The following is a 26,441-nucleotide window of genomic DNA, read 5'->3' as shown; positions in this document are numbered from 1 at the left end:
CAGGGACAAAAATCCTCTAAAATCTCTGAACAGCCCAAGAATTTTGGTACTAAAATGTGTATTGAAAATGCAGCAGTGATTTTAAGTGTCTGTTCACTTACCCAACTTCAGCTGTGGTAAATCAGGAATCTCCTTCATTATGAGGGTGTAGTACATGTGAAGTCCTCTTTGAGCATTCAGGAGCAGAAGACAGAGGTCCTTATGCCATTTGTATGCATGCTGCATGCAGTTTTCAGATGGGACATAAAAGCTGCCCTGTGTACCAAAAGTATCAAGAAAATAAAAACCAGAGATTAAAATTCATGGTCTCCATTTGTCCTAGAGGTTTCCACAAAAATCCAGTTGTGGGAAGCCTTTCATTTCTAATCAAGCAGTTGGTACCGAACAGAGATTTTAACCATCCCTACCTCCTAGCCACCTAACTAGTAGATATGCAATTATAATAGTATCTCATTCTACGTGTACATTGTGCCCAAACCATACCAAAACCATCAGGTCCCAGCAATGCTGTCACATGTACAGAGACCCTCAGTCCAACAGAGAAGTGCGTCTCTGTCCTTCACACATCTCCCACTGTGGAGCCAATGTCTCCCCACAACGTAGATAGTGCTGTGCAAAACATACCCTCTCTGCTGTAGGAGGAGGGGTGGAAAGGACTATAAAGATGGCTACATTCACTTTCGGTTTTCCTCATATCCTCTTATCCCCTTCTGCGAAGGTTGTAGCTTGATGGTATCGTGATATGCTTTGTTATGCATATTAGTGAAAAAAATGCAGATGGCATTGCTATCCTATCAACAAATATGAGCCACTCTGTGCTCCAGGATCAATGTCTGGATTAATATATCTCTTGTGGGAGGAGATTTGGACAGGAGTAATTGGACAGATCACAGCATGTTTAATACAAAAATTTCCCAAACAACACATTTACACTTACAACATAAGCTGAGTTTGCATTAGGGTGCCATAAATCAAAAGTTTTCACTTCTGTCAAAACACACCGCTTGTATCAATTACTCATATTTGAAATTAGCACTGCTCAGATTTAAAATAAAACTATTTATTAAAATGTGGTTTTGTGCCCAGGATTTCATGATGAGTTGCAAGGAGTATTATGACAACTATCAGTAACAGCTCAAATTCCTGAGGTCTCTGTATGCATTTTAAAATTTTTATCCAATGATGCAGTACAAAGGTGTGTGAGCACTTGCAATCAATGATTATATCTGGTGGTTGTTCCCCCAAACAGGAGTAAGTTATCTGTATTGCAGGAGAAGAAAGGGTTATGAAAACAGAGGAGTGAGAAAGCCACCTATGTGCTCTGTCCTTGAACTCTCTGAAACATCAGGTAAATTGAGAATACATCTAGAATCTGCTTTTTACAGCATATGGGCTGCACAAAGGCACCAGGATAGGACTCTCACTGTTGCATGGCTATGGAGAAACATGAACAATTTGCAACGTAGTCCACTGCTTATCATTGGTGGGGTAAGAATACAATTCCTACATGCCAACTAGGTACTGATTGCCTTTTCGGACACTGACCGTCCCAATAGCTATGCATCTCCATGAGCAACAGTGAAGACTCACCAACCACACACCAGTGCATCATCTCCTGTGTTTTTCTCCCTTTGCCTTCCCTAAAGCCTGTATTTCATACCTCTTAGCTTGAGCTGGGATGTTTCCCTCAGCTTTCTCATGCAAATCTTCAGAATGTTAACTAGCATTCTGTAGTAGACACAAAGGGGATTGCTCATCTCAACCCACAGAGAAATGGCCGACAATAATTGACGGAGTTGGTTGCTCTTGGAAGGTTTCAAACCCTCCAGTTTCAGCATGAATCTATTTTACTCTCACCATGGAATACAGAAAAAGGGAGCATAAAGAAATGCTGCTGGAAACGACAGAAAATTGGAACTGGATTGATATACAATGGCATGAAAAAATGTCCTCTTTTATAATCTACTGCTGATTTTTTTAGGCAAAAATTACTCTGGCATTTAAATGCTACACTGATGAGTAGAAGGAAAAATGTGAGATAATTTCATAGTTCGTATCAATACTATAACATAGTATTGTTGTGCAAGACTACACTTTAATAGGTCTATTTTCAGCCTTCCTTAGCATAGATTATTATTTAAAACTAAAAATAAAAAGTAATAGGAAAACGTAACTGCAGGTGGGCTTAAAAAATGTGTGAATTAAAGATGTGGAAAATCTTTATCGATGTCCTGGTTTCGGCTGGGATAGAGTTAACTCTTTTCTTAGTAGCTGGTACAGTGCTGGGTTTTGGATTTAGTGTGAGAATGATGTTGATAACACTCTGATGTTTTAGTTGTTGCTAAGTAGCGCTTATCTTAAGCCAAGGACTTTTCAGGTTCCCATGCTCTGCCAGCAAGCAGGTGTGCAAGGAGCTGGGAGGGAGCAGAGCCGGGGCAGCTGACCTGAACTAGCCAAAGGGGTATTCCATACCATGGAACGTCATGCTCAGTATATAAACAGGGGGGAGTTGGCTGGGAGGCACGGATCACGGCTCGGGAACTAACTGGGCATCGGTCAGCGGGTGGTGAGCAATTGCATTGTGCATCACTGGTTTTTTTCCTCCCCCCCTTCCTTTTTTTGTTACATTCCTTTTCATTACTACTATTATTATTATTCTATTTCATTATTACTATTGTTAGTATTATATTTTACTTTAGTTATTAAACTGTTCTTATCTCAACCCATGAGTTTTACTTTTTTGCCTTTCCTCCTCCCCACCCCACTGGGAGGGGGAAGGGGGAAGCGGCTGCGTGGTGCTGAGTTGCTGACTGGGGTTAAACCACGACAATCAATTAGCTCTGTTTTAAATTCTTTAATGTTTGCCCACTTCTCTTATGGTGCTTTTTCAAATTTGACCTCAGCTGAATTATTAAAAATTCTTAGAGACCAGATAGTTCAACTTACTGGGTTTAGGAGAGTATACTTTGCAAAGATTTACACAGTGACAAAACATAGAATGGGGAAAGAACCATTATTAAAAAAAATAAAACCAGTTCGTTGAGCATTGTGTGTTAGCAGCATAACTTGGTCATTATTGTAAAAATTTAGAATAATTTAGGCTGGAAGGGACCTCTGGAGATCATCTAGTCCAACCGCCTGCTGAAAACAGGCCTAGTCAGATCAAGTTTCTCAGTGTTGTGTCCTGCTGAGTCTTGAACATCTCTGAAGAGGTAGATTCCACCACCTCTCTGGGCAACGTGTTCGTGTTTTACCACCTTCTCAGAATTTTTTTTTCCTTGTATCAAGTCAGAATTTCCCAGGTTTCAACTTATGTGTGTTGCCTATCATCCTATTGCCATGCACCATCAAGAAGCATATGGCTTCATCTTCTCTTTGTTCTTTAATCAGATAGTTGTAAATGGCAGTAACATTCCCCCTCAATCTTCTCTTCTCTGGACTGAACAAGACCAGTTTTCTTGGCCTCTCCTTGTACATCATGTGCTCTAGCCCCTGAATATGTTGGTGCCTTTTGCTGTATTGGCTCCAGTAAGTCCATGAGTCTCTTGTAGTGGGGAGCACAGAACTGCACACAGTACTCCAGATGTGTCTCACCAACGCTGAGGAGAGGAGAAGGATCGCCTCCGTCAAACTGCTGGCAATGCTGTCAGTGATGCTGCCAGGTCTTCTCTGTTTTGGCAGCACTGTTACCTACACCAGAGAGCTTGAAATGTATCTGCTTTTGTTGAGAAGGATCTCAATTTTACTCTCTCTTTTGTAGACACAGGAATGAGAAGAATTTACCTGCTTTATGTCCTCTTTGAAACATTTCTGTCGATTAACCCTACAGATTTACTCAGAATTTCAGGAAATAAATTAGATTAGTATGAATCCAAAAATCCAAAAAATATTTCTGAAGATCCTTTAACATTAACTCCTAAACCAATCAGTTTCAGAGACACTGCCATGCAAAAGCAACAGGCACTTGGAGTCATTGCCCTACTAATCTGTCACCTGAAGATTTTAAACGCCAACCTAAATTTGTTTATTTACTCTAAAGACAACTCTAGGATTGATGTCACTGTGGGTTTTTTTTTTTTTAATGCATGAATACCAAGAGTGTATGTATGGGGGACTAGGTTTTTTCTTTACCAACAGAGACAAGTCACCTCCTGATCAATTGTTTCAGAGCTCTAGGGCCCTCTGGAATCAAGAGAAAGAGCAGAGCCTTTGCCACCATTTTAGCCATTCTCTACATAATTCAGTCTGGATCCTCCTTTTAGAAAAGGAGATGCTTTAGTATGGAAGAAGTACAGCTAGCAAATGATGCAGTGCTCCGAAGTAATGTTGGTTTTCCGCATAAGTAGGATCATACTGAGTCCACACAAGCTGTTCCTTCTGCTCCCTCCTTAAAAGATTGCCATCTTCTAATATTAAGCACTAAGTGAATAAAGACTAACTTGGTGTATTTCTCACAGAAAAAGGTTCCAGTTTTATACCTTCCACTTTAAGAGAAAACATATAAGGAGAAAGATTGTCAAATATATTCATTAAAAGCAGACAAGAAAATTCTGGGCTCTGAGAGAGGGACTCACACATGCAAATTTAAATACCTATTTCTGAGCTACCACCTCTGTTGAGAGATGGAGAACTGATAAAGAAAAACACATTGCTGGGGAATTATTGTTTTCATCACAAAGCTGGCATCTAAAATCAAGGAACTGAACTGTGGCCACTTCTTCCCATTAATTATGAAGGAAGCATAGGACAACTGACCACATGTTCTACACTGTAGACACATAGAATCAGGAACACTGAGTACAACCACAACAGACAAGTGAAATTTCCTCTAGTATTGCTGTCGATCAAAATGTAAACTTTCTTCAAATTACTGTAAGATATGGATGATATACATGTGTGCATAGAGGGCTGAGAAGATTGCTCCCAGATCTCCTTTCTCTTCCTGTCCCAGCTCTCTAGGAGGAATATATGTGCCAAAGAAATGTGCTGTGCTTTGAGAATACCATTGCATGGGTGGAACAGCACTGCACAGTTGCAATGCGAGGCAATGCCAAACAGGCACAGTCCAGGCCATGCCGTGCATGATTAAGAGGCCATACCATTAAGCTGAAGCATTTTGATAAAACTCTATTAAATGGCAACTGACTTTGAAACCCTGTTGTTTAATGGGAACATCCATCCTAATTTGAAAAATCATCTTGTCAAGGTGGAAAGTGAGCGTGATAGAAAAAAACGCCAAGCTCCAAATCTCTGGTTGTTCAGTGACTTAAAGACATCACTGCTCTCACAGGACTGTTTCTTCTGAAAGTTGTCACACACATACAGGATGCAGAGCAGGACATAACAGCGATTATTAAACCCACCTCAGGGACAGTTTAAGCTAATGTGAACTAAGGTCTGTGCATAGTTGTCTGCAGGGACCCCAGCAGGGCAGGCATCTATCAGATGATGCCATTATAAACTGCTGCAGCTACATCAGCTTATCTGTCACTGTTCAGTAAGCTGAGAAATGTCAAGAAATGTCTTCCTTTGGAATGACTTGAAGATTGCAAACCTTCCACATTCGCTATTTTAATTGCATCTTCTTTTGTGCATTTACTTAGGTGATCCCCTATTTCCTAGGTTATGGCCTGAAACAGGGATTCAGACTATAATACTAACAAATCAAGTTGAGTAACAAACATGGTACATGCTATTTTAAGGAAAAACACTGCCATAAAACTAGCAGTCAGGAAGACCAGTGGCTATGACCCATTAAACAGCTACAAAGTGCTCAGGTCTCTGGGTTTCTTGAATCAGGAGGACAGATACCGGTTTACTCCTGCTTAAGACAAAACTCCTATTAAAACAAAAGTTCATACTGAAGCTGACAATCCCAGCTTGTACAAAGCATGATGGCTGCCCTGGGCTTGTAATATCCATTGTAAAAGTGCATGTTAGTTTCTTCTGTAAAGATTCGCATGACCTTTTGAGTTAATTCCTTTGGTCTACTGTTATTTTAATCTCATTAGTTTGTAGGTGGACAGATTTTTCTATGCTAGTTGTAAAATGCATCTGCACTGATTTCCGAGACCCTCTCTGTCTGTAACAGTAGACTGTATCTCTGGCTTTTGCCTGTTTCTACTTCTGAAAATTTTGGGAGCAAATGAATGCCTGACAAATCTTCATTTCAAGACTTACCACCTAAGGGTACTCTGACAGCAAAGATGGATGACAACACAGAAGCTAATAGTACTGACACCAGAGAAAAGTATGACTTTCATTGTGCTGACATCATCAGAGGCAAAATAGACCAAGAAAGCCAAGACATGATGGAAAAAGAGGCAGTCAGGAAAACAACACAAACAACTGCAAATAATGCTGATTATTGCAGAGTCTGCAATGTCTTGCTTTAAGAACTGTTTTTTTCCTGTGATATTTGAAAGAACATCAGCTGTATTGATCACAGATGAAAAAAAAAAAAAATTGTCCCATCAGCTGCCAAATGAGATTATTTTCCAGCACCTATCTGATGAACTCAGCGATGACATTCCTTTTTACGCTGAGCAAGTTACCAATAGTGAGGTAGGCATATTACCAAAACCTACAAGCAGTGACCTCAAGAGAAGGAAAAGTTTTACCAACTTTGGAGACTGAACTAGTCCTGAGAATGCTAGAACTGAAAAGCTGGAGAGAGGGAGGTTGATAAGGTTGTACCTTGTCTAATCTGTAGAAAATGTTCTTTTGTTTGCTCCCCAAACTAGAAGTGAGGCATCAAACTGAATATATTATACTGAAAGCAGAATCATAGAATTATAGAATCATTTAGGTTGGAAAAGACTTTTAAGATCATCGAGTCCTACCGTAAACCTAACTCTGCCAAGTCCACTACTAAACCATGTCCCATGTCTACCTGTCTTTTAAATACCTTCAGGGACGGTGACTCAACCACTTCCCTGGGCAGCCTGTTCCGGTGCTTGACAACCCTTTCGGTAAAGAGATTTTTCCTAATATCCAATCTAAACCTCCCCTGGTGCAACCTGAGGCCATTTCCTCATCCTATCACTTGCTACTTGGCAGAAGAGACCAACACCACCTCACTACAACCTCCTTTCAGGTAGTTGTAGAGAGCAATAAGGTCTCCCCTCAGCCTCCTTTTCTCCAGGTTAAACAACCCCAGTTCCCTCAGCCACTCCTCATAAGACTTGTTCTCTAGACCCTTCACCAGCTTCATTGCCCTTCTTTGGACACACTCCAGCACCTCCATGTCTTTCTTGTAGTGAGGGGCCCAAAACTGCACACAGTATTCGAGCTGCGGCCTCACCAGTGCCGAGTACAGGGGGACAGTCACTCCCCTAGTCCTGCTGGCCACACTCTTTCTGATACAAGCCAGGATGCCATTGGCCTTCTGGGCCACCTGGGCACGCTGCCAGCTCATCTTCAGCCAGCTGTCGACCAAGACCCCCAGGTCCTTTTCTGCCAGGCAGCTTTCCAGCCACTCTTCCCCAAGCCTGTAGCGTTGCATGAGGTTGTTGTGACCCAAGTGCAGGACCCGGCACTTAGCCTTGTTGAATCTCATACCATTGGCCTCAGCCCATCGATCCAGCCTGTCCAGATCCCTCTGTAGAGCCTTCCTACCCTCAAGCAGATCAACACTCCCGCCCAACTTGGTGTCATCTGCAAACTTACTGAGGGTGCACTCAATCCCCTCATCCAGATCATTGATAAAGCTATTAAACAGAACTGGCCCCAATACTGAGCCCTGGGGAACACCACTTGTGACCAGCCACCAACTGGATTTAACTCCTTCCACCACAACTCTTTGGGTCTGGCCATCCAGCCATTTTTTTACCCAGCGAAGAGTACACCTGTCGAAGCCATGAGCAGCCAGTTTCTCCAGGAGAATGCTGTGGGAAATGGTGTCAAAGGCTTTACTAAAGTCCAGGTAAACAACATCCACAGCCTTTGCCTCATCCACTAAGTGGGTCACCTTGTCACAGAAGGAGATCAGGTTAGTCAAGCAGGTCCTGCCTTTCATAAACCCATGCTGACTGGACCTGATCACCTGGTTGTCCTGTAGGTGCCGTGTGATGCACTCAAGGTGATCTGCTCCATAACTTTCGCCGGCACCGAGGCCAGGCTGACAGGCCTGCAGTTCCCCAGATCCTCCTTCCAGCCCTTCTTGTAGATGGATGTCACATTTGCTAACCTCCAATCAACTTGGACCTCTCTGGTTAGCCAGGACTGCTGGTAAATGATGGAAAGTGGCTTGGTGAGCACTTCCACCAGCTGCCTCTGTACCCTTGGGTGGATCCCATCCGGCCCCATAGACTTGTGTGTGTCTAAGCGGTGTAGCAGGTCGCTAACCATTTCCCCTTGGATTATGGGGGCTTCATTCTGCTCCTCATCTCTGTCTTCCAGCTCAGGGGGCTCGGTATCCTGAGAACAACTGGTCTTACTATTAAAGACTGAGGCAAAGAAGGCATTAAGTACCTCAGCCTTTTCCTTATGCTTTGTCACTATGTTTCCTTCCACATCCAATAAAGTGTGGAGATTCTCCTTAGCTGTTCTTTTGTTGTGAATGTATTTATAGAAACATTTTTTATTGTCTTTTACTGCAGTAGCCAAATTAAGTTCTAGTTGGGCCTTGGCCCTTCTAATTTTCTCCCTGCATAGCCTCATGACATCCTTGTAGTCCTCCTGAATTGCCTGCCCCTTCTTCCAAAGATCATAAACTCTCTTTTTTTTTCCTGAGTTCCAGCCAAAGCTCTCTGTTCAGCCAGGCCAGTCTTCTTCCCCGCTAGCTCATCTTTCGGCACATAGGGGCAGCCTGCTCCTGCACCTTTAAGATTTTTTTCTTGAAGAATGTCCAGCCTTCCTGGATTCCTCTGCCCTTCAGGACTGCCTCCCAAGGGACTCTGTCAACCAGGCTCCTACACAGGTCAAAGTCTGCATCTGGAAGTCCAAGGTAGCAGTTCTGCTGACCCCCCTCCTTACTTCTACAAGAATCGAAAACTCTATCATTTCATGATAGCTGTGCCCAAGATGGCCTCCAACCATCACATCACCCACAAGTCCTTCTCTGTTCCCAAACAACAGGTCCAGCAGGGTGCCTTCCCCAGTTGGCTCACTCACCAGCTGTGTCAGGAAGTTATCTTCCACACACTCCAGGAACTTCTTAGACTGTTTCCTCTCCGCTGTCTTGTATTTCCAGCAGACTTCTGGTAAGTTGAAGTCCCCCATGAGAACAAGGGCTACCAATCGTGAGATTTCTCCCAGATGCTTGTAGAATATTTCATCTGTCTCTTCATGCTGGTGGGGTGGTCTGTAAGAGACTCCCACCATGATATCTGCCTTGTTGGCCTTCCCCCTGATTCTTACCCATAAACGCTCAACCCTTTCATCATCATCATCAAGCTCTAGACAGTCAAAACACTCCCTAACATACAGGGCTACCCCACCGCCTCTCTTTCCTTGCCTATCTATCCCTTCTGAAGAGGTTATTGCCATCCATTGCAGCATTCCAGCTGTGTGAGTAATCCCACCATGTTTCTGTGATTGCAACTATATCATAGTTTTCCAGCTGCACAATGGCTTCCAGCTCCTCCTGTTTGCTGCCCATGCTGCATGCATTGGTGTAGATGCACTTCAGTTGAGCTATTGATCCTGCCACCTTTTTTGAGGGACAAGCCCTAATTCCTGTGTGACTGTTCTCAGGTGCTTCCGTGGTTTCTAACATATCGACAACCCTTACATCTTTGCTGTTGCATGGGTCTCCATCCCCTGCCTCCACTGAGATGGCTAAGGTGCTGCACGCATTAGTACAGGGACATTTCAAACGTGCTCCAGTGTACTCAGCACATCATGGAGCAGACTGAAGGACCTCGCTAGCACACTGGTCCTCAAATATTGATGTGCCATCCCCAGGCTTATCTCTAGCGAGCCTGGTTTTATCCCTTTCCCCCTTCAAATCTAGGTTAAAGCTCTTTCGATCAGCCCTGCTAACTCCTGCACAAAGATACTTTTCCCCCTTTGAGACAGGTGTACCCCTCTGTCACTAGCAGACCTGGTGTTGTGTAGGCTGACCCATGATCAAAAAACCTAAAATTCTGCTGGTGACACCAGTCATGGAGCCAGGTATAGATCTGCTGGGTCTTCCTGTTTCTTTCCTCATCATTCCCCGCAACTGGAAGGATAGATGAAAACACTACTTGTGCTCCTGATCCCTTAACCAGTCATCCCAAGGCCCTGAAGTCTCTCTTGATTGCCCTTGGACTTCTTATTGCAACTTCATCACTGCCTGCATGAAGAAGCAATAATGGATAGTAATCCAAGGGCTGTACCAGGGTAGGAAGTTCTCTCATCATGTCTTTAACCCAGGCCCCAGGGAGGCAGCAGACTTCCCTAAGACGTGGGTCTGGTTGGCATATTGGACCTTCTGTTCCCCTCAGAAGAGAGTCTCCTATGACAATGACCCGTCTTTTTTAGTTTATAGAAGTGGTTTTGACACAGGGCATAGACTGATTTAACCTTGGCGACACCTCCAACCTAGATGAACCATCGTCCTCGTCATTGTTTGGTTCCACTTGCAGCGCCTCGTACCTATTATGCAGGGGCACCTGGGAAGGTGGGGGAGTCACGGAGGAGATGCGCCTGCTGCGCTGGGCAGGAACTTGTCGCCGTTGGCCCCTATGCCATAAGTCACTGCGTTCTGCCGTGTGGGGGGAGGATAGGGAATCCTCTGTATCATGTGTCCTGTCTGCCTGACAGGCCTGTCCCAGGGATGGTAGGGTGTGGTTCCAGTAGTCTATCTCCCTCTCAGACTCCCTGTACTCCTCAAGCTACTCACCTCCTCCTGGAACTCTGCCACTAAGCGGAGGAGTTCCTCTCCCTGGGCGCACCTCCCACAGGGGTGCTCACTGCTGCCGTCCCGTACTGGCATAAGAGCAGGGCACACCCTGCAGCCTGACACCTGGGTGGCACCGTGTTCCCACCGGAGCTCTGTCTGGGAAGCTGCGTCAGTCGCAGCGGGTGCAGAGCTTAGAGAGAACATGGCCTTCTGTTGAGCAGATACCATTGCTCCCTGGTCGAGCCAGCAGAGTTACAACGCCCCTCCTGCACACCCTTCCAGGTGAACTGGAGCTGCTTGCCTTGGAGACAGGTCTCCTCAGCCACTGTCGCGCAAGCTGCAGGCTCCCAGCAGGTCTCTTGGCTCCCCTGAGGTTTCCCCGGTTCAGGAAGCCCCCCTGTGCACAGCACTAGAGCACTCCACTGCAGATTGTGCCGGCACCGGAGCTGCTCACCTCAGTGACTGAGTAAATGTAAAATACTTCACAGCTCCTTGCTTCTCAGTGGTGAAAGAGAGAAACTAATTTTCCTAAGTGTCAGGTGAGCACCTAAGTGTACACATTATATGAAAAAGGATATATCAGTTAAGGTATGTTTACAGGTTGTCATGAAGAATCATGTACACACAGCCTTAATTTCTCCATTTCTCAGTTTACTGAGGAGTGATGACATAAAGAAAAACCTAGTCAAATGCCAGATCAAAACAACAGCCTAGTGTTTTGGCAATGTAAAGGCTTCAGTTCAGTTTGATCATGTTCTGCAAAGCTAGATCCCGACACTGGACCATCACTGTCCCGTGTCCATCTGTCCTCTAAGATGTTCTTCTTCTAGATTTACCCAGCCAAGTAAAATAGCCTACAAAATCAACGACCCCAAACAAATTAAACATTCTTGACATATCCCTGCTGAATACATTTAAATAAATCAGCCTTTTAAATGAATAGGTTTCCTGTGTAATGCTTTTTTCAGTCAACAGATTTCTCCTATAATTAGAGTGTATTACTTTATAAATGTACTTTTCCTTTATAACAAGAGAAAGGGAAATTACCTGAGAAAAACAAACACTGTAATTAAATAAGGTTCATGCCAATTCATTATTCAGATGCAGAGAACAATTTGTGAATATCCACTTCCAGTGTACTCAATCCATCTAATAGCAAAAGGCACCAATTGGATTTTATGCTTTGTAATATACAGTAAGTTGCTTGTATTTGGTTTTTATTAAAGTCATTTCACAAGCTATGTTAACTATGTGCAATGTTCAACAATAGCACTAACAGTTGGTAAATTAGACCCTTTATGTTTAATCTAATTCGAAACAGCATTTCACAATTCAGATTCAAATTCAAATTGCTTGTCAAGAATTTTAAGATACTAAAAAGCCATTCCAGACTAAATAGACAAGTTTTGCAGTCTCCAGCAGTATTTTATTAGCAGGCAGAACTAGCTTACCGTACCTACTTCTGGCAAAGATCTAGAGAACTGCTTGAAACGGAGGAATAAACCTCAGCATGCCAAGATGAATGCAGTTTCTGAGAGCACAGTGTCTGCCCATTCATCTGCATGCCCATATTGGTCACCTAATATATAAGTTTTAGTCTAGCTTCAGACCCACTGACCAAGGAGATTCCTGATCTCTACTTTGGAGACTGTTTTCTAAGATAGGAGATTTCCTGTTATTTGGTGGTTGGAAATGAAATTATAGTTATGGCTTGAGCTAATACTTTAGTGTTTACACCTCATCATTTTTTGAAAAAAGAAAGAGGATTAAAAGATTAGAATTTCTGGTAATTAGGGATATGACTGAAGCATACAAGCAGAAGAATACTTTCTCACAAATGACAGAGAGAAATTTGTATTTTATAATTTAAAAAAAAAAAAAAGGCAAAACAGGAAGGGAACCAGGAGTTATATCATGCACCTTATATTATGCCAGTCATCTTATGCTTGTTAATTATTTCACCAACATTTATATCTTCGAAGTGTTTGTTAAAAAACCCCAACCAACCAACCAATCAACCAACAAAACCCTAATTTATTGGGATCTTTGCAGCAGGTAACACTTTTATGGGAATCCCATCTCCTGAACAGAACAGTTGGCTGTGTCCAGAGGATGATGCAAGTCTCCATTGCAAGGGTCCTCACAGTCATCTTCAGCTGGATCAAGTGAGACTCCCCCAACGGTTGTTCTGCTGAATTCCTATACCAGCCGGGCTGTGGTCCTGTGTGACCACTCCAGCACATGAATCATCCATTGTTATTGAGTATCCTAAACTACATATGAAACATCTCATTAATATCTACCTATCATCTCAACTGTTTATGAAAGACTGTTCTAGAAAGACCTCTGCAGGAACACTTCCTATTGCCATCCACAAAAGTCTTATCTGTGTTCAGTTTGGTCAATTCTGCATCAGGAACCTCCCATCAGAATCTCTGGGACCGCCCGATTGACCACCCAGGATGTTTGTCACTATACCAAAGCACACAAGTTGTACTGGTCAGCTTTTCTAGGACCTGCTTGGAGGAATCTCTGGGTCTGATCAAAATTCTCACCCAGAAAGATTCTACAGCAATGAGTTAATGCTGCTTCTAATTGTTGCCACCTTCTCTCAGGTTGATCCATTATCTCATCCCCTGAGGGGTTCCTGGACCACCAGTGAATTAACGCCTAAGTGCACTGAGTGTCCATACAGTCACAACCCTGACACCCTACTATTCCATAATTATAACTATAGGATGAACTTGAACTTCATATAACACACTTATCACTTAAATTCATAGCTCTTGCCACTGATGAAAAAATGCTTTATTTTACAGAAGGTGACAAATATTTTCACAGAAGCATAATTTCCAAAAGATTCGTATTACTTATATTGCAGTTAAGACAGAGACCTCAATGAAAACAAAAGGTCTGCTATATCAAGCCCTCCACAGAGACAGAAAGCAAACAGGTTTACTAAATGGCTAAAATTATTTTAGTTTTTTCTTTCTCCTGACCTTCGTTTCTCTCCCTCCTTTAACCCTGTTTTTTATTTCTTGCTGAGAAACCAATAGTAGACCCACAGATGGTCCCTTTTCACGTGAAGGGACGCATATAACTATGTGTGTTGAGGGAGATATGATATATCCCTGTTAATCAAATCAGTGGTGTGAATGTAAAATCTACAGCTTGAGCAGAGGGCACCTGTGGTGGGAGAAGGGCAAGTTCTTACCCCATTGACTGAAACTGGTTGCATGTCAGAAATTATTTTTGTCTTAAAGAGATTATCATGTAAACATGCTAAATTGAACTCTGAGAGAAGACCAAAGAGGCAAAGAATGTCTTCTTCTGAGCCCCAAAACAGTTGCTATGGCAGAAATGACATGAAACCCAAAGGGAAAAAAAGAAGCTTGATGATTTAAAATGAAGTACTTTCATTGGGAATGTTTCATGAGAAAAAAACAGAAAAATCGTGCACTTGTGTTGACTAAGAATATTTTTATAAATATACATGGTATACATATAAAAAACTCTATATGTATACACACACATGTGTATATATGTAAATTTACATTTCCATTCAGCTATGGAAAAAAACCCAAATCAAAACAACTCCCCCTTATTAATTCACTCATCAATAGAAAGTAACTTCTAGATCCCTGTGCCAGACAGTGAAAAATTATTGGCAAATCTGAAACCATACCATAGTTCAAAGACATGAAAGTCCACAGTGGCCAACTTATGGATGCCATTCTGTGGTGACACACTGTTTCTTCTTAGCGTGGTTTCCTCAGCAAACACTGCATGTTCAATCATGCTGTCTGTGTATGTGTCACTCTACCAGTGCTCCCAGCAATTTCTCTAAATGGTGGCTGAATTTAGCCTTCTTTGAGACATAGGAAGAAGTCCCCAAGACATTAAATGCCTAAAGATGTGGTGAAAATGGGCAGCCAAGAAAGAAAAGGGACTTTAAATATTTGTCTAAACAGAAAGACTGTAGACTACATATAACAGGCATGGTACACAAACCTTGATCCTATCTGGCGGAAAAACAATACATCTCTCTGTTCTCCATCTGTCAGCAGCAGATCCGTGAACACAGAACTTTCTTGAGGGATGGGTGACAACCACATAAGCCAGCTCCTATAAACTTCATTCCTCTAATATCCACTAACAGGAAGACAACATGGTTATGGGAGAAACAGTTATGGAAAATTGGGATAATTAAGTACCTTCCATCAAACAAAGTGAAACCTAGAACCAAACATGTAAGATAAACAGATATATCGGACTAGGATGCACTTGAATGTGCATATTCTATCAACTTAATAAATTGCCTTGCTTGTATTGATTTACTAGTCTGCTATGTGATATGATGGTTCATTACCCAAAGCTCTAAAATAAAAGAAAAATAAAATCACTATATTATTTTAACGTTTGATTTATATGACACTAGTAACACTAACCAAAAGTGTCAATAAAGGACAACAGTTAGAAAGACATTGACAATATATGGAACTATTTATGCTTTGCCTCTCACTGAATCTGTTATGTAAGAAAACGTAGGCTGGTATTTCATAAATACAAGATCCAATTTGACATTTATATTAACTCTTAAAGTTAGTTACTTTGTCAAAATGACTGGGATGATAATGCAGTAGAAAAAATATTTGAGATTGGAGTCAGATTTAGTGATAATTTACACTTTGTACAAAATTAGCAGGAAGAAAGTATTTGACTTGAGACCCTTGAAAAACAGGAACCATCAGGCTTGAAAAAGAGCCATCCTCTGAACAGATAGAAGAGAATTATCCTGGTCAGCTCTAATGATTGTGTCTCAGGGTTTCAATACTATAAGTTACTGTTCAAAACACAAGCTGTAGGTTTCTTAATTACAAGTGGCTGAGAAAGAAGAAGTGGCCAAGAAAGTATCTGATAGGAAAATTTCCATCTAAAAATACCATTCTAGTAAAACGAAAATGCTTCACAGGTCACATTGATTTGCCTTAAAGTTCTTCTAGGAGAAAAATCTGGTAAAACACTGACAAAGTTCCAAATGTCTTGGATTGACACTCTTAGAACAAAACATTTTGATTTTTCACTTCAAATAAAACTTCTGGCTTTTTTTTTCATTTTCTTTTTGATCAAGATCATGTTCAGATATCAGTATATTGTACAGTTTAAAGATCCAAAACAAAACAAAAAGCTTTCTTTCATGCATAGGTGTTTTGGTTTGTTGTGGTTTTTTTCCAGATTTTTCTTTTAGGGGACATTTCACAATTTTTAAATTTCTGTTCAATAGAAATGAAGCCAAATTCTGAAATCTCCTCAGCTTCTGTGAAGTCTATTTCCCACATCACTTTGAAAACTGAACCTAGTGTCTGGAGGTCAAGTTACATCCTATATATCATCAGAAGTGTCTACAATCATGATGGCTCTTCATGTGAAAGCACACATAGGGTATTCTATAGAAGTCTTTAAACAATTCTGATGATGATGAATAAGAAGGGAAAAAAATCCATTTCCTCCACCTGATCTCTGGGGTTATACATCACCACAGAGAAAATTAAAGCCATAAAAACATTTCTTTAGCAGTAAATTAAGCACTGGGCAAGACATCTCATGAAAGTTAGAGCAGGTGTCTGACAGGAGGCATACTTCTTCCAAGATGAGCACTGAATTGTCTGGTACAAGAAAAGTCATATGCTTTCCTTTCCCTCTGTTGGATATATGTATGAAAATGACATATATTAGTCCGTATCTTCATCTTGTTATTATTAAGAGTCTGTGTAGGGCACATTCACAAAGCACGCTGAAGTATCCTTTGGCGAAGAGATGATACAGCAATACTGAATAATTGTTTTATGGGAAAAAACAGTGGTTGATTTTCAAACTGTTTGAAAATAATTGTTTATGCAAAAAAGGGGCCAGCTTAGATGCATAGATAGAGAGACAGACATATATATATATATATATATAAAAAGCTGGTCTTTATATGTAATTTTAAATTTAATATTTATAAATACACACACACGCACACATATGGTGTAAATTCTGACCTCCTAAACAAAATAACACAGTGGAGATATCAAAAAGGGCCTTAGTACATTGTCCTTTCTGATTAAAGAGAGTCCATGCTGCTTACTCACAGATAAGGAAAAAAAATCCACTCCTGTTGCTGTGATCAAACAAGGACCCCTGAGCTGCAGAACTGCCTTGTTATTACACATCGCTGCAGGCAGCAGGCATAAAACCAGTCAAGTTTTAAAAGGACACTTGTTAACATTTTTTTGTCTCTCCCGCCTGTATGTACACAATCACACGTACAGAAGGAGATCCTGTTCAGTGGCGTAATGCAATTTTGCCATTAGAATTGGCATTCAGGACAACAGAAAATACTTAAAATGTTTTGATTCAACTTTTATACGTAGCAACAGGGAAGGATATGTTCAGCTGTTGCTCTGGCTGGGGTGTAGATGGCTTTATGCTGTGTAATCATGCAGGTTAGCAGCTGGCGGAGAAATTTTTCTCTTTGCATCAATGCTATGTACTGTCTGATACTAAATACATACATAAATAAATAAATATGGGCTTCCCAGCATTTTATAGCATCCTAATTAATAGTTTTGTTTCAAAAAGTTTGTGATTAATTACATAGGCGGCAATGATCAAAGCTCTAACAAATGTCCCAGTTTGCTCACGTAGAAATGGTGAGATTAGTATCTAGCAAAACTTTTATATTTGGACTGTAAACGTGTCCACCTCAGCTTATCACCCTGGACTCCCTTCATAGCACATAGAGGGAAACAGGCATTTTTGGAGCACAGTTCACCCCCTCTACTGCAAATGTTGATGTTATAATGCATTATTCCCTAGAAATGCTCCTTACTTTCCACAGACTGTATATGAAGGAAAATTAAACTAGAAGCTTAGATGCAGACAATTCAGAGATGGGCAGAGAATTTCCACCTCAGTGCTTACTAAAAAAAAAATGAAAGTAATTCATACAGTTTTGAACTGTACTTTCCTAGTGAACTGAGACATTTTAGGGCTTAGAGGTAACAGAACTTCTAAGTTAGTCTACTTTTTTAATTCTCCAGCTTTTGGAGCAAGAATCAGGATTTAATTGGGGGGGTTATATTTATGTCGGCCTGGAAATACTGAAATATCAATGGCAATAAAAACAACACACAAAGATTAATAGGCTCTGGTTTTATATAGTGATTGTCATTTATAAAATCTGAAGTGCATCATAAATAAGTCAGTACCATCTTCTGTGTTTTACATTTGAGAAAACTAATGCTCAGAAAGATCATCTGAGCAACTCTGGTCAGGTGCAGGCAGAGGGAGACAACTGCGGGGCATCCTGAATTCAAATAGATATTTTCTTCCCTCAAAGAGTACGAATGTTTCAGACGTAGTGATTTGGATTCTTCACCCAGCAGTAACTGCTGGCTCCAAGGAGCTGACAACCAGTCCCAGAGCATGTGTTTGTCTGGGTCCAGTGTGAGCTTGGAAATCCTCTAACTTAGAGAAAAAGCAGGAACTGGAGGGACCTGAGATGGAAGAGGTGTCTAGGGAAGTGAAGGTCCCATCTTGTGTTGTCCTCACAGTGTTGCCTGCAGGAGGGTACGGGCATGGCTGATAGAAGAGCCAACTGAAGAAACTTTGCCAGAGCACGTGGGCTAGTTTGGACCTGACAAACAAATTAGTTAAAACCAGTTCTCTTGCAGATGCCATTTCTCTCATAGTTTTTGGCACAATATGCTATTAAACACAGTGAACTTCTATCATACTGCATGCACTGAAATACTTGGCTCAGTGTTGCTTTCTGATGCACAGACCCAGAGCAAATGGTCACTCTGAAATGCTCTTTATTTAATAAAAGCAACAGCAAGGAGCACAGCTTCCTATTTAGAAATGCCAGGCTCTGTTAAATACTGCCAGTCACTGCCAGAGAGAAAATGACTTCAGGCTTGGATCTCTGTTCACGTATGACTAGAGCTACAGGAATAATTGATTTTACAGTTCGATGCCGAAACTGGGAAGAAAAGAACGTGTTAGGTCAACTTAGAAAGAACGGATTTCCTTGTTCAGAGTGAAATGAAACACCTTTTTTTTTTTTTTAAAGACATTTTTAATAGTGATTGCAAGTTATCTAAGTATTGTGGCTTCACATTTCAAAACTTGTCAGTTAAGCACCATAAGAGACCTTGCACACCCTCTTAATGCGCTACAGATACAAATTAAAACATACCTTAAACTCATCTGTACATTGTGAAGCTAGATAAATTGCCATGTGCTGAATCATGTAACATCGCACAGGATGCCATAGCAATTTTTTAAGCTGGGGAACAGTAAACAGTAGGATGCAGAGAGGATGTTCATATGGAAAATATATTCCAACCTACTACAATACATGCCTTTCACAGTTTCCCACAAAGGTGGTGGACTGAACTCAGTGATCGCATCACCCCTTCTTATCTCTGGCCACAGTATTTGGGCTCTCCCGCTTGTTAGGAAAATGGCATACCAATGAGCTACGACATATAAGAGGAGAACTAGGCTGACACTGCATTCTCTGCGCGTCATTCAGTTTTGAGAAATAACCCAAGTCACACTGCACTTGTCCCACTGCTACTCTGTTTGGGCTTTCTAAAATCTGGTTCCTTTTTTGCCCTTCCAAAATGTTCACAGAAATTGCCTCAAAATTCAATATCACAGTGATCAAACATTTGATGAGTCCTATTTTTAAGGTGGAGTGTTATCACTGGAATCAGAGAAAGAGGGTTCTGACTGATATTCTGCCACTAAGCACAGGGTCAACTCAGCAGTCTCATTAAAGAAATCTACCTATAGCAACCAAGCTCGCTCTGTTTATGCAGCAGATCACGACAATGAAAACTTAGCTTGGGCCTAGTGAAATTTCCCAACAAACTGTGCTTGAGTTGTGTGAAGACCTTGAGACAGCAGCACACAAAGCTGCCATTTTAAGCTTAAAAAGCCCAACAACTTTGCATCCTGCTACTCTCTTAAAATAAAACTATACTCAGCTACAAATATGTCCATATATGGAGGAAGAGTTAATTATTTCAAACACTGGAGCACCAATTTGTCATAAGATAAAGGATGGATTTCTAGTGTTACTGCAGCCTGAAAAAATTGTTTATTTTGAAGACTATGTTCCAAATCTGGAGGTTGAGTAAAAGCTATCAGCCAGGAAGTTCTGGTACTTATGACCCTGGTGGTACACAAATCATGCCCAAGTTATACACAGCAGTAACCTGAGTTAGAGAAATGTATTTGAATTGAAGGGTTTGCTCATTGGTGCAGCCTATTGACTATGTATCAGCATTACCTATAAGCCAAGCAGAGGCAAAAAAAGCCCACAGCTAGCAAGTGGGGAATTTGGTGACAGGGTAGACATGGATCCTGATCTATGGGGAAGGAGAAGGAGAAATTAGATGGAGACATAAGACTGGAGTCTTACTTTGGAAGATGTGTAATAAGAAACGGAAGGAGATGGATTGCTGGTTACTCCAAGTATTCTGTTTCTGTATCTCTTCTTTCATGACTGGTGTAAGACTTACAAGTAGAAATAGAATTTGCTTTTCAGGTATCATTGAGATGAGTGTGTTTGACGTTTGTGCAGAATAAAAGATTCAAAGGCAAAGAGAGAGATCCTCCTGTCCAAAGAAAGTAATATATAAAGAACCATGCAGGACAAAAGTGCAGAACGGATACTAAAGAGACTATCAAAAAGCAAGTCCCACTTAAATGAGGTGATGAATGTCCTCATTTCTAGTTCACATTTTGCAGAAAAGACCTTTATGAGTTTGATGCTGCCACAAGCAAAATCTGAGGACCATTATTCAAGCATCATGCACTATAAAATAAGAGATATTTCCTTTTCTTGGGGAACCTAGAACTGAAAGAGGCCAGACAAAAAAAAAAAAAAAAAAAAAAAAAAAAAGACAAAGCAGGATCTCTGTGCATTATGCCATTTGTCTGTATTTCCTATCAATCTAACAGCCTGAGCCTTTGCTCAAATCAAGACCCACTGGTATTAGCTGTGGGGAACACGTCTACTGTCTTGCAACATGGCATGGTGACATCAAGAAACCAAGAAGGTTTGTGAATTATTTTAACAGAAAGGGTATAGGGACATGAGCCTCTTGGGATTTGTGATATGTCGTCATTCCTGCCTATGAACAGGGTGTCCATGAATTGCACCGTTTGCTTTTCAGACTACTTCTGCAGGTGGCCAAGATCCCTTTGAATCCTGTCATTCTACTCCCACTGGCTTGGCTTCTGAAATGACTTTTACAATAGGTATTATCTGAAAATAGCTCCCCAGTGGGTCATTTTAGTTCTTGATCACACAGAGTCGTAGGAGAGAAGGGATATGGTGCCAACCATGCTCACCCAAACCTATTTAGTTGAGAGCTTTGCCCAGAATTCAGTGTGGAGATCTCTATAATCAGAGCAGTTGCTGCATGCTGGTTAATTAGCTCTGTCTTCACAAATGGAGATAAAAATTAAAACAATCATAACATTATTTCTGATCTCTTCCTCAGCTTGGTAAATTTAAACATTAGTAACACTGTCAAACAATGGCTAAAGAGGAAATATTTAGTTGTCTTTTGGCAGTGACAAATTACTTCAACCTTTATGGGTTCATTTTTTTAAGCAGTTTGACATTTTGTTACTAAGGCTGATTTTTTATTTTATTGTTTCTTTCAGTCTGTTACACAGCCACAGTGTTACCAAGTAGGTTCCTATGAGTCATATGCAGGTGGGAAGAAATCATGTCTCTATTGATAGCACTATTGTTTTTTATTATTATTTGCAAATATTCTTGCATACCCCCCTCTTTCTACATGGTTCACGATTGACTTCTCATTTTTCCCCAAAGAAGTGAGCAAAATACGCTGATTTGTACAGGCTCTGTCAAACTGGATCAGAACAGAAGTCCAACAAGTCTTGTGTTTTGCAACCGATCATAGTTAAGTATCAAATACTCTCTGAGGAGACATAGGTAAACAAAGAAAATAAAATCCAAACCTAAGCCCTGACAACTTCAGAAATTGCTTGCCTTCAGGCAAAGTCTTCCTCAAATTGCCCCAATATTGGTTTATGCCACAGCCCTCACAGTTCCCATCCTTTCTGAACAAGGACTGTGGGAATTGTCAGTGTTCTCATTTTGCACAATTGTGGCAAATCTTACAAAGTTCACAGAAGCACCTTCTGGCAGTGTGTTATACCAGCTATCTTACGGTCTATAAAAACGGAGTAAAAAAAGAATCCTTTTATTGGTTGTAAATATGCTGTTTTTCAGGTGATCTGAATTTTGTCCATCGTTGTACTGTGAAAAATAATCAACAGAAGATCTCTTGCAAGATCCTGCTCCAAGGTTTGTTGTAAAACCAAGTAAGACAAATCAATTTCCCTTCCTTTCCCAGTTATTTTGCTGAAGATAATTCTGTGGCTCAGAGAGCTCCATCACTCAGATAATTCAAGTTTTCAAAGTGACCAAATGAGATCCATTGGATTTTTCTCTTAGCAATGTTTCAAAACGTGTTTTTTCTGGAGTGCTACTTTATTTCAACCAATCACACCCCAAAGTAATAATTTACAGCCCTGGTTACAGGCACCTTCCTTCTTGCAAACTATCAGTCTGCACAAGAAATGCTCTGCTTTGGCCTAGGTGCTATCATGCTGGTCTGTTTTCTTTGATGTGGGGGGATGCAGTTTCTGTGCCTTTTGCTGCCAGGAAACAGCTCAATGTCTAATGCTGTCATTATGCTGCATTCCTGAAGTCTTCACTTATGACACTCTCAGGCAATGAATCATTTATAGCTCTTCGACACGCATGCAAACATACATCAAATTGCAAAGCCAATTATAAAACAATATACAGACCTTTTTATCCCTTCAGAAATCCACAACTTCTGTTTTAACACTGAAACAGAAGTAATGGCTAATCAGAAACTTTCCTGGGTATGTTACTTTAAGGCAATTATATTAATTTGCTATAATTTACTGCAACAAAATGGGGAACTTTTGAATAGCTGGAGCTGTATAAATTTGCATAAGTATTACATTTTCACAGGTTCATTTTCCTAGCGCAGTAGATACCTCCTGTATTATGCATAGTACATATACCAGCCCTCAAGTAATTTGCACTCAAAGACAATCAAATTTCATGAGCCATGAGTAGGTTACCATTTATTCTGCAGGCCATCATTTTATGGTTTTAAATAAAATGCTTCTAGTGAGTTCAGTAGAGGAGAAAGAAGGTTTGACTGACAGCTCTGGAGAGTCAAACTGTATTTGTTTACAAAAGACACACGATACATAGAGCAGAAACAGTGCTTTACCACCCCGAGGAACATGGCTTAACACTGCTTTGGAGGTACCCCTCTGTCCTGTTCAGGCTTTCACCCTTGCTTCTCATCAACCAACTCTGTCTACCAATGCCAGGTAAACCTAATTCCGACAGAGTCATTGCAGGTTGCTTCAAGACCTAACAAAAACCTGTGAGACGACAATGACTTTTGGTTTGGGTCGTCAAAGAGCAGACATATAGTGCCTTCAACTGACTTTATGGCTTTCTCTGGAACATCTTGGGAGACCTTATTGCAGTCTTTCAATACTTAAAGGAGGCTTACAAGAAAGATGGGGACAGACTTTTTAGTAGGGTCTGTAGTGATAGGACAAGGGGTAATGGTTTTAAACTAAAAGAGGGTAGATTCAGACTAGATATAAGCAAGAAATTTTTTATGATGAGGGTGGTGAAACACTGGAACAGGTTGCCCAGAGAGGTGGTAGATGCCCCATCCCTGGAAACATTCAAGGTCAGGTTGGATGGGGCTCTGAGCAACCTGATCTACTTGAAGATGTCCCTGTTCATTGCAGGGGGGTTGGACTAGATGACCTTTAAAGATCCCTTCCAACCCAAACCATTCTATGATTCTGTGAACATGACAAGGAGGAAAAGTGATGGGAATAGGCTGTTGGCCTTATCTGGCTTACTAGAAACCAGAGGCTACAGATGAATGATACTGCAGCTCCTTCACGCTTCATGACACACCCAGCTATCCTGGGATAATATAGTGACTGAGTGCACAGACAGCATCAACGCACCAGACCCTATTCAAATACCATACTATGAAGCTGGGAACAGCGGAGGTAAATACTGTTGTAAAACCAGACTGACTGGAAGCTCCATGTCTCAAGGTTTATGCCAGTCAAAGAAGTAGTGTAAGCTCATATGCATCTGACTGTGTCTAGCTTACCCTAAATAAAACTTTAGACCCAGATTCTCACCTGAATACTCGTATGTGTAACTGCTTGAATACTCACACACCTTTCTTGGTTATGCCAAGAGCTTCCTTGAAGCATTACCCAGTTCTGCCCCCAATTTTTTTTTTTTTTTTTGCCACTCATCAAAACACTCCAGTACAGACTCTGAACACATGATTAAGTCAAATCAGCTTCAGGAGAAGTTATTCTTGTACTGAGAGTTTCTAAAATTATTCTTATCTTGCCATGAAGCTTCAAAAAATGCTTTATCTATATTGGCTAAACTTTTGTCTAATGTTATTCACCTCTGTCTGGCAATACTTTTGAGAATGGTAACACACTGACCCATCTCTGTTCTCTTAGCCCATTTTTTTCTGTTTGTCAGACTGCTGAAACTTGTCTGATCCTCGGAGAACTCGTGAGAACATTGGAGCAGGGGCAGTCGTTTGTGCACAAGCTGATGTCGCGGGGACTGTGCTTCTAAGTGTCCCAAGCACTGCGCCAAAACTTATAATTCATATTAGCTGTGAAACTGATTCTTGGGTCATCATGACTGGCATGATGGCTTTGAATAGAGGTACAGGCTCTTGCTGTCACTTGAAGATTTGTTTCCACAAAACAAGACAAAGTGGTTGGAAAAAGAGGGAATCTCTTTTCTCATTCCCTAGTCCCCAAGCTGCTGTCTGGGACACTTGCCAATAGCAAAGGGTTAGCTTCCAGATGATGGATCTCGACTGTGGTGGTGTTGGCATCTGTGCTCCTGTTGGAAAGGCCGTCAGCTCGGAAGCTATGAGAGTTGATTAGGACTCCTTTCAAGAACTCTCTCATCATCAGTCAGTGGAAATTATTGTAGTGTTCTTTAGGACATACGAAGATAATTTTTCAACAATGTACCACTGGGAAAAAAATACTGAGAAGAAAGAAAAACTGAATCATAGAGCACTCTGTCAAAAGGTAGAAGGCAGCCAAGTCCACTTCCTAAAGTGAAGAGTAGAAAGGCTGTTCCTGCTGCTCGTGCACTCTATTTCAGGGATGAAAGAAAGAAACATCTGTCCCAAGCCCGCTCCTATAAACTTCCTCAAAAATCAGTGCTGAAATCTGTAGAAAGGGAAAACTTTAATTGAAAGAATGTTGGTCAAGTGAATGACTGTACAAACCACAGCAGTGGATTTCAGCCTCAAAGTGAGAAATTATGGTGATGGGAGCCGAATAAATTCTTCAGTATATAACTGTAATAGTAGCTGTGAAAGAGAAATAAATTCTCCACGCTCAGTCTGCCTTTTACCACTCTACTCACAACTACTCTAAATTAGCCATAAAAAACTTCTTTTCAGTTATACAGGTCTAGGTGTGATTGACTTTTTCAATCACACCTAGAGATTTGTAAAGAGAATGCAAAAGTCTGATTCTTTCCAATACATAAGCATTGAAGAAAATTAGCAAGAAAATAGATATGAAAAGTGGAACTTCCTATGCAAATTCTATTGATTTCCAAAAGGAACCAATTATCAGTCCAGTATGAACAATTCCTGAGGATTTTCTCCAGAAGGAGACTCCATCACCATCTCACAAGAACCTCCAGATGATTTCATGATATTTTCATTGAACGCTCACAGTGAAAAGATTGCAAAGCTTTTTCAACATCATGTTTTAGGCCTAATCCCAAATTAATCTCAGTTTTGAACTCTATCATAATGCAGATCATTGCCTTGCTGTACCCTGTATATGTCAGATCAAAAAGTAAGAGCCACAGAAAAGAAATATGCCAATGATTAAGGAAACCAGTTATTGTCGCATTATTAGTTACCGCGTTTTCTGCTGCAGCTAGGAAATCATTTAGTTCTTTCTAAAGATCAGCCATTTATCTTCAGGCAACTGAAGATTAAAGACTTCATCAGTAATTATCACAAATGGTGCCCTGAACACACTGATTAAAGATACTTGTCATTATACCTTATAAAGAACAGTATATCAGCTCTCTTACTATTTCAGAATAATTATGCATTGGACATCTGCTGGAGTCCCAATCACAACTAATCACCATTTGCATAAGCAAGACACTGAAAGAATCCTGTTCCTTTAGAACCACCCATTACAGACACATGCTAACACATGAAAGATGTGCTTTCCATACCGCACTCACACCAAAGCAGAGGCGTCTGAGACCAAAAATAAAGCCGTTTCCATGTAAAATTAACAATTCCTGATGAAATTCTGATGTAAAGTACACTTCTGCAGTCTGGATTAGTTATATGGAGTAATTATAAGTAAAAGCTATTTTAAATACTGGATTTTTTTTTATTTTTTTTTTTTTTTAATGTTAGAT

At 40.9% G+C, this 26,441-nt stretch overlaps 1 protein-coding gene across 1 annotated transcript in view; it reads right to left on the bottom strand.

Moving 5' to 3' along the window:
- FAM135B (family with sequence similarity 135 member B) overlaps nucleotides 1-26,441 on the bottom strand; it is a 146,313-nt gene that overhangs the window by 26,465 nt on the left and 93,407 nt on the right. Inside the window, exon 7 of the mRNA XM_050891994.1 lies at nucleotides 102-255. Within this exon, the coding sequence (XP_050747951.1) occupies nucleotides 102-255 (154 nt within the window). The remainder of the gene's footprint in view (nucleotides 1-101; nucleotides 256-26,441) is intronic.

The sequence above is a fragment of the Gymnogyps californianus genome, chromosome 2, assembly GCF_018139145.2.
Source record: "Gymnogyps californianus isolate 813 chromosome 2, ASM1813914v2, whole genome shotgun sequence".
Lineage (NCBI taxonomy): Eukaryota > Metazoa > Chordata > Aves > Accipitriformes > Cathartidae > Gymnogyps > Gymnogyps californianus.
Note: the sequence above shows the minus strand (reverse complement) of the source record. Positions and strands in the feature narration are given on the sequence as shown.